General features: G+C 38.0%; 1 protein-coding gene across 5 annotated transcripts in view; it reads right to left on the reverse strand.

The window, feature by feature from the left end:
• Nucleotides 1–12,705, reverse strand: part of dpp6b (dipeptidyl-peptidase 6b) — a 159,137-nt gene that overhangs the window by 111,832 nt on the left and 34,600 nt on the right. The window contains exon 1 of one of the 5 annotated variants that reach the window (XM_084411381.1): nt 10,973–11,629. The exons of the other annotated variants lie outside the window; for them this stretch is intronic. Coding sequence (XP_084267507.1) covers nt 10,973–11,164 — 192 coding nt within the window. The 5' untranslated portion in view covers nt 11,165–11,629. Of the gene's footprint in view, nt 1–10,972; nt 11,630–12,705 lie in introns of those variants that run through there. 5 annotated transcript variants of the gene reach the window in all.

Consider the following 12,705-nt stretch of genomic DNA (forward strand, 5'->3'; position numbering starts at 1 on the left):
TTTTATAAGTAACTCGTTTGAATCATTCAATCAACTGATTCATAAAAAAAAAACTGATTTATTCAAAAACAAAACAAATGATGGCAAAGATGGTTTACATCTTACTTTGAATGCGAGAAACTGCAAAGCGCAATATGGCGGAACAAGTCCTGCCTTCTAAATAAAAGAGCCTATCGCCAATTGGTAAAGTCAACACATCACTGCAGCTGCCTTTAAAAGTGCCGGGAGGAGTTGCAAATATGTCCACATAGTATATAGACTTTCCTTTAAAAGGACTTTTTCTTCATGAGAGTCTTCATGAGAGATCATTGAATCATTCACTCAACTTATTCAATCAGACTGACTTCAGGAATGAAACGCCACCACACAGGTTCTGATACTATTTCCATTAGGTTTTTAACAAAATACTGAAACCAAATGATTTTTGAGATGTTTGTTTCCATTTTAGATGTTCTTCTTTCAACACTGCGCCAAAATACTCAGTGACAGCTTATGCTACTGAACCTACATCTTCTTCAAAAGCACTAAAAGAATAAATCATTGCAATACTTTTTTTTTTTTGTCATCATTTACTCACCCTCATTCCAAACCTGTATGGAATGTTGGTTAACAGTTTTGGTGACCATTCACTTTCATCGTATGCACAAAAACACTGAGACATTTCTCAAAATATCTTACAGAAGAAAGAAAGTCAAACAGGTTTGAAATGACATGAGAGTAAGAAAATTATGACAATTTTCATTTTAGGAGAACTATCACTTGAAGCAGAAGCAGAATCCTTGCACTGTAAAAAATTTCTAACCCTCCCAAATCAAAAATTTCAAGTGACCGATAACATCTAAATTTTTCAATTGCCCCAAGTGAAATTCTGTAAATTATAAAATTAAATGTACAGATTTTCACTTGGGCCAATTGAAAAATGTAGATGTTATTGGTCACTTGAATTTTTTAATTTGGGAGGGTTAGAAATTTTTTACAGTGTGTGATTAATTTCCATCAATATAAAATTTACAAAGAAATGTAACACTTTTAGTATTACACATGTATCTAAGAATAGTTATTAAGAGAACAGGATGTAGTTCAGTCCTCATGGGTCCCCAGCAGTTGCCGTGATTTTGCAAAGTAAGACATGTTCCTGGATCAACATGTTTTGTTGATCAACATTCCTGTCCAAAAACATAGTCCTAACACTATCCCTACCGCTAAACCTAAACCTTACCCATATCTTATCCCTAAAATCAGAGGGAAATGATAGGTGAATAACACTGATGTAGAAGCACATAACCCTGGTTGTAAGCCTAAACTTGACAAACTGTAAACTTGTCCTTCAAATCTGATTGGTCGATTGGAATGATGTTCCAGGATCAACAAAGATGTTGATCCAGGAACATGTTCTACTAGGTGAAATTAGGTTCACCGTCACGAGCAGGTCATCCTACATGCATCCTAACTTGATAAAGCTTTCAGCTAAGAATAAGACTTTAAACTTCTAAGCTACACTGCAAAAAAAATCAAGTACAATCAACTTGGATGTTTAAGTCCAAAACAATCTCTGTTACTTTAATTTCCTATTATCACTGTAAAGCTGCTTTGAAACAATCTATATTGTTAAAAGCGCACTATAAATGAATGTGACTTGACTTAAGTCATTTCAACTTAAATTACATTAAACTGACTTAAAAAATGAGTGAAAACTAAAAGGTGAAAATTGCTTAACAATGTAAAACACATGTTGTCATCATAACTCATTGATCATATCATTTTTTCAGTGTACTCAGTGTGCGGCTCAACTGGGAATCTCATCCCAGATGTTTGTCTTGCTAACAGAGCTCAAAAGGCCTGATTATCCAGCAACAATCAGATAAAATAACATCTGTCTGCATGAGAAATGTTCATGCTTTTTGGTTCAAGTGTTTTTGGATATTATCATGCAATTATCTGGACCGCAAAGCTGTACACACTGTAACAGTACTAGATGGTTGCATGTATTTAGTCATTGGGGAGTGTTTGCGCATTCAAAATGAAGTGTACTTCTCACCATGACAGCTGGGGCTTAATATGACAGGCCTGGATTGCTGCTGCCTGCCATCTGTTCGGATGATGCATTTCACGCGGTCACATTTCAAACAGGCAGAGCCAGTATTTTCAATCAACTTCCTCTCCACACTTACTCAAAGTCAATTTCCGACACATGACGAGATTATTATTCAGGCTTAAAGTTTGGTGGGGTTTTTTGCAAACATATTCAGCTGTAGTCTATTTTTAACTTCTATTTATCTCAAAGAAGCCAGACTGTTCATCTCACGAAATCAGTCTAGGCATTTGCGTTGGCCGATCTTTGTGATAGACACTTGAGGAATTCACAGTGATCCACGTGTGTGGTGTGATGCATAAAGCTAAGAAACAATCACTTTTGATGAGGAAAATCAAACGCTTTGTTTTGCCATACCATTGACTCTTACTTTAAGTATAAAGTGAGACACATTTCTAAGTCAAGTCTACCTTAATGAGAACATGGGGGGCTAAGAATAACATTTCTCTTCTCAAGCGTTTATACGAGCGAGTCCTCTGGGAGAAAGTTACAATTGTATCAGTGATAGTATGTCTCTCACACTGATACAAAAAATGTTTCAACATTAACAATCTGCTCCATCATTATCACATTAAGAAAATAGTGAGCAAGTGACACAGAAACCTAAAGTCACCCAGAGGAAAAATGTATTGCTCAGTGGTTGCTTTTCCTAAGCTCAGGAGACTTAGTTGTGAATCTCATATATCTCTCATTTTAGTATCAACAGTTTTCTCAAATGTTTATCCTAAAATTCCTTAGGAGACATAAAAGTAGACACAAATAAGACATGATAAATATTTGAGAGAAAAAGAGTAAAAACTGAGAATATGGTGGAAGAAACATCTCTTTATTGTCTTGCTGTAATCTCTCTCAAGACTCCATTATATATTGCTTAGAGGTTGCTCTTTTTTAAGCTCAAATATCTCTCATTTTAGTATCAACAATGTCTCAAATGTTTCTCCTAAAATTCCTTAGGAGAAATAAAAGTAGACACAAATGAGACATAGAACATCTTATTCTCTTGCTGCAATCTCTTTCAATACTAGGAATATTTTATTGTGCAGATTTGCTCTTTTTAAGCCCAGGAGACTTAGTTGTGATTCTCAAATATCTCTCATTTTAGTATCAACAGTGTATCAGATGTTTCTCCAAAATAAAAATAAAAGTAGGCACAAATGAGACATTTCTGAGAGAAAGGAGTCCAAAATGAGAGTGGGCTGTGAGAAACATGGGAGATCTCTTTATTGTCTTGCAGAGGTTGCTCTTTTTTATGCCATTGGGGTTTTTCACCTTTAATGGACAGGACAGCATGAGGAGAGACAGGAAACAATGGCAGAGGTGAGAAGGGAACAGGAGCAGGAAAGTACCTTTATCTAGGACTCAAACTCGTGCTATCTGAGGTTCAGTTGTTTCTCGATGTTGATGTGCTGCACACCAGGCTATGTTAGGATAGGTTTCTCTAAGCTCAGGATATTAAGTGTTGATTCTCTTATATGTCTCATTTAGGTATTAGTTTTGTCTTCAGATGTCTTCAATTTTATTTTAAGAGAAACATGTGCTTCATGGTTGTCGCAAAAAAGTCTCTTTTCACATCTTAAATGATTCTGCTAGGTATAAATGAGGTTACATTAACATCAAATGGAGATTTTAGCTTGAGTCTCCTGCTTCTCACACTTGTCTCCTGAGACAAAACATTCTAACACTCTCACAATGGTCTCCTTTAAAGTTTTCGAAAAGATCTCAACAACATCACACACTGTGCTCAGATTTTTCTCCTAAACTAAAGACTCCAAGGGTTTCACATTTTTCTCCTCTAAAGATTCAGAAGAGATCTCATCAACATCACACACTGTGCTCATATTTTTCTCTTCAGCTAGAGTACGAATGCATTGATATGATGTCCTACCTGGCTGTCAGCGTATGAATGTTCATACCTCTACACACCTGCTCGCGAGGCATCACGTCATCAGCGCGTTTCATGCTATGCAGAGTTAGACAGACGTCAGTCACAGAGCACTGCAACCGAAAAAGCAGCGGCCTGTTACAGTTCCTCCTGAACCAAAACAACCAGCTTATGCTGCGTTCACACCATAACTACTGTAATTTGGAAGAGATGGAATTATACTTAATACTCTAATAAAGACGTTATACTCGGAGCGGTTCGTGACTCGAATTTATCCCTTCCAATGGCAACACTATCAACGCTGAAATTAATCTGCAGCAGTCAGGTGTAGGGTTGCAAAGGGGCGGAAAATTTCCGGGAAATACTAATACTAATGCAATGCAAGAGCTTGTAAGAATACTAATGCAATGGCATGAACAGATATAAATAGTAAGGCTAGCTAAACAACTGGAATGATCTTCAAAACATATTGCAGGAGGCAGAGAAAAACAGCCACATGAGGTAGCTAGCATCTGCCTCATGTGCTAAATAAAGTTATGCTAGCTTATTTAGCATCTAACTTATCAGCTTGCTATCTACTAGATGAATACATTTGTATGTGATATTTGCAATTTAAACATTTAATAAATATATTTCCCCATAATATCATCAAAACTTACTTCACTTTGGCTCAAATGTGTGCCTTCAATAGTCTTGTGCTTTGGGCTTCTGTACATGTGATGGAGGCATGCACAGTGCCAGTAGGGGGTGTGGTCTCAATAGCCATGCAGTAAGCAGTGTGCTATGTGCATGTGATTGAGGAATGGCATGGATATTCAAGTGTATTTGAATGGCATCTGTTTGTTTTAGTCAAGATTATGCTAAAATATACTTTCCTCAACTATATTTAAGTTCCCTATGAAGAGCCAACCTTCAATTTGGAAAATTCCCAGTTTATTCCCGTTTATTCCCAGAAATTCCTGTTAATTCCCTTAAATTCCCATTAATTCCCATGGAAAGTTTCCATCTTTGAAAATTCCCAGAATTTTGCAACCCTAGTCAGGTGGTACAGGTCAGTGCTCTTTAAGTTGTTTATGTTCATTATTATTGTAATTTTATGTGCATTGAAACATGATGTAGTTTAACGCCGTCTCTCTTGATGCTTTTGTTTACTCCCTGCTGTATGTGTTCATGTGTTTTGAAGGAGGCATGGCTTTGGAGACGCTCTGAAAGGAGGGTGGGATCTTCTGCTTTCAAAGCTAGCTCGCTATTGCTAGCCTCTCCAAAAATTGCCAACCCTACTTTTAATGATATGGCACATTGATTTAACAAATGTTGCTTGTCAATCTGTGAAAAGCAGTATGTCAGATTTGGCTGTTTTACTGCTTCTAGATTCCAGATAATGTGTTTTCCTTCACCGTTTGACATTTTAATTTTGTTGGTGTGAATATTTTTAAGATAATACAAAGCTCATGAACATTTAATAGGTTAGGCATTAAAGCGGCATTCAGTAACTTCGGGATTTCTTCGCTGTATTCTCGCTTTTTGCTCGCAGGTTTCTCTCTAGAGCTCCCCCCACAGCTTCGAAATAGATATTTGACAACACTGTTGTAAAAACTCGTTGGCGATTCTCAGACACCAGAGGCCAGTAGATCAATGACATCAAGCAGATGGGACATTCTTTAAAACGTCTTCTTCATTCGGGTTCGAACAGCGTGAGGGAGCGCAATAATGACGGCATTTTAGCAGATTTCTTTTGGCCGTAAAGCAATTGTTTACATCGCGAGACCTGATATCACGCGATATTTCCTGACGCGCCGGCTGGCGGCCCGCCGGCTCAAAGTTGCAAGTGCGGATTTTCCGCTCACGGGCACCAGGGGGGTGCGAAATGACCACCATTCAACCCGAAATAAGTAATATAACCATTCCAATGACTCTGAAGCTGTTCAGTTAAGGTAAAAGGTTACTTAGTTCACCTTTAAAGTTGAACATTCTAATTGCTGTATACAAAGCATACAATGGAAACTGCAATTGTCTTTTCTTCCCTATGTATCTCTGAATTAAACGTCTTCCCAAACTAGAAATAAATTAAGGATGGGACTGTAAACCTGTGACTGCAGTTTGTATTCTTTGAATTCACATCAAGAGGTCAATCTGTGACTTACAGATCCTCTATTGGATGTACATATTTTGATATGAATTCGGAGGTCAGACTTTGCACACAGTGAAATAAAAAACTTCTTTGCATAAGCTTGTGTTTCCAGTATCCCACAATCACATGGTTAGAAATAAATGTCAATTTATGACTGGTTTATGAAACACTATACTGTAGTTTTTCTTCACAATACCATATTTGACAATTGCAAAATACTCACACCTCCTGTGTAGTGAAATAACACATTTTGAAACGGTTGGATGACCTGAGTATGCTCCGGAGAGATGTGATGTAACCACCAGATTAGATGTAGATTAATTTCTTGGAATGGATCTAAGCACGGAGATAAGCGCATCCAGCCATACAGTTTTTTTTTGTTTTTTTATTCAGTAAAGCTTAGAAAAGCCTTTTTGGAGAAGATCAGTTTTATTATACAAAAATATTGTTATTGTAATTATATTTTTCATTATCAGTATGGCTGCTTGACAAATTGTTTACTCCATGTAAAGCATCAAGAATAGGCCATGTAATTCTGTGTGATACTCATTTACATGCCATTAGTGTTCTAATGCTATATGTGCATTATTCATAATAGAGAAGTAAGCCTACAATCGAATGTGACATTTCAACACAGACACTATCATTTTCACTGGTGTGTGGAGAGGTAATTAAAAAGATTGCGTTGATTGACCTTCTCAAATGTCCGTAGTCATGTGGCTTAGTTAGTAGACTAGTGAAACGTACAGAAACCAGCAGTTCTCATTGGGTCCTGAGGCTCACATGACGAGACTTCAACCGAAACATGCAAGTCACGATTTGTAATTCTCAAACTCCTGTCTTCAGGCAGCCTGCTTGATCTTATCCAGTCTGTCACACATTGTGGACTGTGACACAAGGCAAAGCTAGGTTCTTTGACTGCCCCCTGCCTGCTTGACTATACAGAGAAAGTCAATATGCTTCTCTTCATGAAAGGAAACATATCCACAGGCCTCTGTCCTTTTGAATGTCACTCTATTCTGGGCTAGCCACCTATGGATGATTAATTAAGGTCACTGTACTGGCTCACAGCCCTGCCAAACAGAGCAAGGGATTACAAGATGAAAAACCTGGTTTGATACTTTATACACTGACAGCCTGTATAGATCAAGAAGTCAGCGGATAGTCTAACCATCTAATGACTTACCCATCAATGCATATTGACTGACCATTGAGAAAGAGAACAGAATCATTTTAATAATGTATATTTCAGAGCAAGTGTTAACGCTTAATTGGGAAATCAGTTTATGATTGACTAACTTATCTTTGCAATAGGTATTTGCAAGCCAGGACAGGAGAAATAATTAAAGCATTGAAAAAAATAAAGCTCACGCCGAAATTTCGAAGTTTGATTACCGGAGCATGTTTTACAAGAAAATACTACTTTAAAATTTCATGTTTAGTTTACAGTTTTTCTGAATTGCTAAAACACATGTCTCGATGCCATCACCCACTTTCTCAAAACCTGAAACACAAAACCAAATATTCAAACTACATTCAGAGAAGCTCTGACTCTTCTGGCAAAATCAAACAATTGCCTCAAACCTATTTTATCTGAGCTTTCAGATCATACACACAGCTAGTCAAAATATAAAGTCAATATTTCAAACACTACAGATCTTTCATTAGACGCTACATACAAAATGGAGAACACAGATTCAAAAGCATGCAGTTACAGAAAAAAAAAAGTATATTTTGCAACTACGTAAATAAGTATAGTAAACTCAAAGTAGTAAGGTGAATAAATTGTATACTGTATGTGCTGCAAGAATAGTATTGTACTGAATAGGCCTATTGTATAGTAGGCCTATTGAATGTCTGTATATTCAGCACTTGCATATTGTGAAAATACAGTAACTGCAAAAACAAAAAAGTAAAAAAAACTCTAAATGAAAAGCATGTTACTGTAAACTCAAAAGAGTTGTGCAACTGCAAAGTCAGTGAGAGATTCATTCTCCCTCAGCATCATGTCTTCATGCTGGGTCCAGCCAGAGGACTTTGTCCATGTCACAGACAATGTCGTCTCTTGCCAAGCAAAGGGAAAACCCCTCTGGTGTGCCGGATCCAGCCTTGACAACACTGTCCACATCAGCTTGCTTTTTCTCGTCCTCATCCTCATCGTTCACCACCTATTACACACACTCTTCCTCCTCTCCCTCTTATACTGTTTCCATCCATTGTTGGTATCAACATTCAGTGCAACATTTTGAGTCAATTTTGGCACTCTGAACTGACTTGTATTTTGTACAGTTAGTCTGATGACATCATTAGAAACAGGTTTGAACCATTTTGAGTCATTGTGTGTAAATGATGACAACAGTGTTGTAGTTGTGTTTAACTTTTGCCTGCCTGTGTTTAGTGTTTTGAAACATAAGTGCATCACAGTGCAATATTGTTTTAGTGAGTGAGATTTTTGCAAAAAGAGTGCATGAGATTTGCAAACAGTGTCTTGCATACAGAAAGAGTGATTTATTCCACAAACTGGTTTCGGCTATTGAGAATTTGTTTCAGAGAATTGGATTAAGTGTGAAGATGAAGCTAATGAAAATAGCTTGAGGCGAAGTTATGTTATGAAGGGCACAAGCGCTCATTGTTTCTTGTCTTTATGATGAATGAGATTATAAAAGCAGTAAAGAGCTGTGATTTTACAAATATTGGTGTGTGCAAACGTAATAAGCTCACCAGATGTTCCAATCACTTCCATGGCCATAGTATAAAATCAAGCACCTAGGCATTAAGACTGCTTCTACAAACATCTGTGAAAGAATGGGTCGCTGTAACGTGATAGGTTGCCTACATATAAAAATAATTATATTTTTATAATTAAAAGTTCTGGACTCTAGAACAGTGGAGACGTGTTCTCTGGAGTGACGAATCACACTTCTCTGTCTGGCAATCCGATGGACAAGTCTGGGTTTGGCGGTTGCCAGGAGAACGGTACTTGCCTGACTGCATTGTGCCAAGTATAAAGTTTGGTGGAGGGGGGATTATGGTGTAGGGTTGTTTTTCAGGGGTTGGGCTTGGCCCCTTAGTTCCAGTGAAAGGAACTCTTAATGCTTCAGCATACCAAAACATCTTGGACAATTTCATGCTCCCAACTTTGTGGGAACAGTTTGAGGATGGTCCCTTCCTGTTCCAACATGACTGCGCACCAGTGCACACAGCAAGGTCCATAAAGACATGGATGAGCGAGTTTAGCGTGGAGAACCTTGACTGGCCTGCACAGAGTCCTGACCTCAACCCGATAGAACACCTTTGGGATGGATTAGAGCGGAGACTGCGAGCCAGACCTTCTCGTCCAACATCAGTGCCTGACCTCACAAATGCGCTTCTAGAAGAATGGTCAAATATTCCCATAAACATACCCCTAAACCTTGTGGAAAGCCTTCCCAGAAGAGTTGAAGCTGTTATAGCTGCAACGAGTGGGCTTTGGGCCAACTCCACATTAAACCCTACGGATTAAGAATGGGATGTCATTAAAGTTCAAGGCAGACGTCCCAAAACTTTTGCCAATATCTGTGAATTGTTTCTATGCGTTCCAATGCCAGACTGACATTTCATATATATTCAAATTGTATTTATTCAAATTATATTCAATCTTTAATTGACATTGGACCAAACATTTGTTTCACACAACTTTATCCAAACCCATTATTAGTTACAAAACACAACAGGTAACACAATCAAGGGGGATTGATTGAGACAGACCACTGTCTGCTGATTGTCACTGCCTTGTTCATTAATTATTCAGCAGAATCCAATTGCCCTGACAGACTGTCACGGGATGAAGCGTGACTTAAGAGTATCCAGTCCTTTTGCTCCAAAAGTCGGATCCAAAGCTTGTTAAAAGAGCCAGTTGCTGTTTGTGAGGCGAAAGCTCTCAGAACAATCTAATGTGTAACGTACCAAAACAAACGTGTGACCAATCAAAATTGCAATTGGGTAATGTAAAACATTAGTCTTAGTTCTATAGTCTTAAACAAAATCGTTATCAAATAACCAGTGGTCTAGATTATTTTACAGTAAGTACCTTTGAGAGTCACAACCTTCTGCAGTCAGCTCTAGTAGGCCTTGACCCTGCAAAGCATGAACGATTTGTCTAGACAGTTTCAATGAAGAAAAGTGAATACATCATCCATTAGCCGAGTATGCTATTCCCTACAGACACAATGAAATCATGCACTTAGTATGGTCTGAAAGACTGAAATAAACCAGCAATAGATATGCAAAGTCTACTACTAAAATATACTGATGTGACAGCATTATGAGGAACAAGGCTTGACAAGTTCATTCCGGTGTTTTTTTTTTTTTTTTTTCTTGATAGCACAGGTTGATAGCACAAGGCTGTTATTTGCGACGCTTTATCGGCTCTGACGTCATTCTTGTCATCGAAGGTCAAAGCAGTGAATATTGAAAATAACATGTGGCAGACGCATCGTAAAAACTCTTTGGATTACGTGTTATGCGTTCAGCTAAAAGCACCCTGCTGGTCACTATTTGTTTAGCCTTCTTTTGAACTAAACCACCTCAGGAAACGTAACAGTTGTGTTATAGTTTAAAACCTTTTTGGGCCACATCTGGTTGAAAACAGACGTTCAGTGCACTACACGACCAACTCTGACTTTCACATCGCACGTGAATCCAACAAGAATAATCCTTAGCCTAAGACATGCAAAAACAACTTTAACTTATGCTTCATTTCTTGTGACATATGGAAAACAATCTATAGCCTATGCGTGCCCTATAAAAAAACACAAAAGTTCAAAATATAGTCCCTAATACAAAACAGAGTCATCGCGTAAAAAGGGAATAAAAGCGCGATTCTTACGTCTTCATCCTCGCAGGCGTTTCTCTTGCGAAACTGGACCGGAGGTCGGGATGAGGGGTGATGAGGACTCTTCCCAGCCTTATTATCCTCCTCGGGAACCTGTCCACCCAGGAGACGACTGGCTTCAGGTGGATGGGGAAAAGAATTGTTGGTGTTAATCTTCCCCGTGAATCTCTGGTAAAGCGAAGCCATGAGTCCGGTAAAATCACTAAAGCATCTCAAAGCGCGAGATCTCTCTTCAGCTGCTCTCCTTAGATGTGTTTTATTTTAATGTCCCTCTTCCGCAGAAGGTACACGCTTTTCTTCTCGAATAGCCCAGAGCCTGATGTCCTCCGAAGAAAGGCAGTAAGACGGAGCCTTTAATTGAAATGAATCTCGAATGCGCTCCGTTGGAGTAATTTCTCTGTTTTATGGCTTTGACTGGAGCCCGGGCGGTACTAGAGAAAGTCTGCTCTGCATTCAAAGCACGTTGTTTCCTCTATAGCCCGTCTACAGAAAAGCGACTACAGCCTATATTAAACTGCACTGAGTCAACGGATTTAACAAACAGAGCTTACAAAATCTCACTGCATTTCAGAGGATGAGGCGAGCGATGGAAAGACAACAGTGAGAGCTTTACGCAGAGCTGTGTGTGTGTGTGTGGATGAGACGCGTTCTGCATGAGAAGTGACTACTGACAGGATATTTATCTGAAGAACATATATACACCAAGCACAGCTCTCAAATCTCACATTCACTTATATAGAGCAATTACACTGACCGAAACTGTAGACTTTGTAGTAGGCTATCACCCATTCAATCAATGGACGATTACAACTGTTCAATATTCAGCAATAACCTATCTATTATACTTCTAAACAATGCTGGAAAGGTCATATACTCAGTACTGGAGTGCCACACCGTGGTAAAATGAAATACAACAGCTCAGGTTGCGTTAAACGACACACATTAATTCATTCATGCTTTCCATTACACCGCTCAAATACATTTTCATTTGAAAATGAAATCGATTGGAACTTAACACGTCATGCGTTCAGCACCTGGACAGCTACAGCACAAGAACATCAACATAACCGTTAATTCGAGGCTATTTTCCCCGCGAAATGTGCAGGATATAGCACCTTAACTTTTGTTCTTGTAGTCCTTGTCTTACAGAAACTAATTAGACTGCACTTTATGCAAAAAAAAAAAAAAAAAAAAAAAAAACAGCAATGAAATTGATTAATCTGAGATTTTGTCTAACAGTTCGGAGGTCCTTTAAAATGTTTTAACAAACTCTAAGTTTTGGATTTTGAATATCAGTTTTGAATATACATTGTTGGGTCATTCTTGTTACAGTATAGGCCTGGCTGTATTGTAATATGACTGTTGGGATGTAGCTATTTCTATAAAAGGGTACAACGGACTGTCATTAAATATGCTGTGGATGAAAACAAAGAGCTTAAGTTAGCCACTGCTCAGTGTGGCAGTTAGCTTACATCAAGGTGTCAAGTGATTTAGATATTTTTAACTAACATTTGAAATGTTCATAATATCAATGACTGTAACTGTATCTAATGGGATGGATTTTTTTTTTTAAAGTCAAACAAACCAACAAATACCACAAACACTGCAGATTTCATAAAATTCATTGATAATATTTGGTGTCATTAGGTATTTTGTTAGTTAATGAGGTATTATACATATTAAGAATAAAATTATGTAAACTTGAGGACACAAATTAAACAAAAACA

Source organism: Rutilus rutilus (genome assembly GCF_951802725.1).
Source record: "Rutilus rutilus genome assembly, chromosome: 6".
NCBI lineage: Eukaryota > Metazoa > Chordata > Actinopteri > Cypriniformes > Leuciscidae > Rutilus > Rutilus rutilus.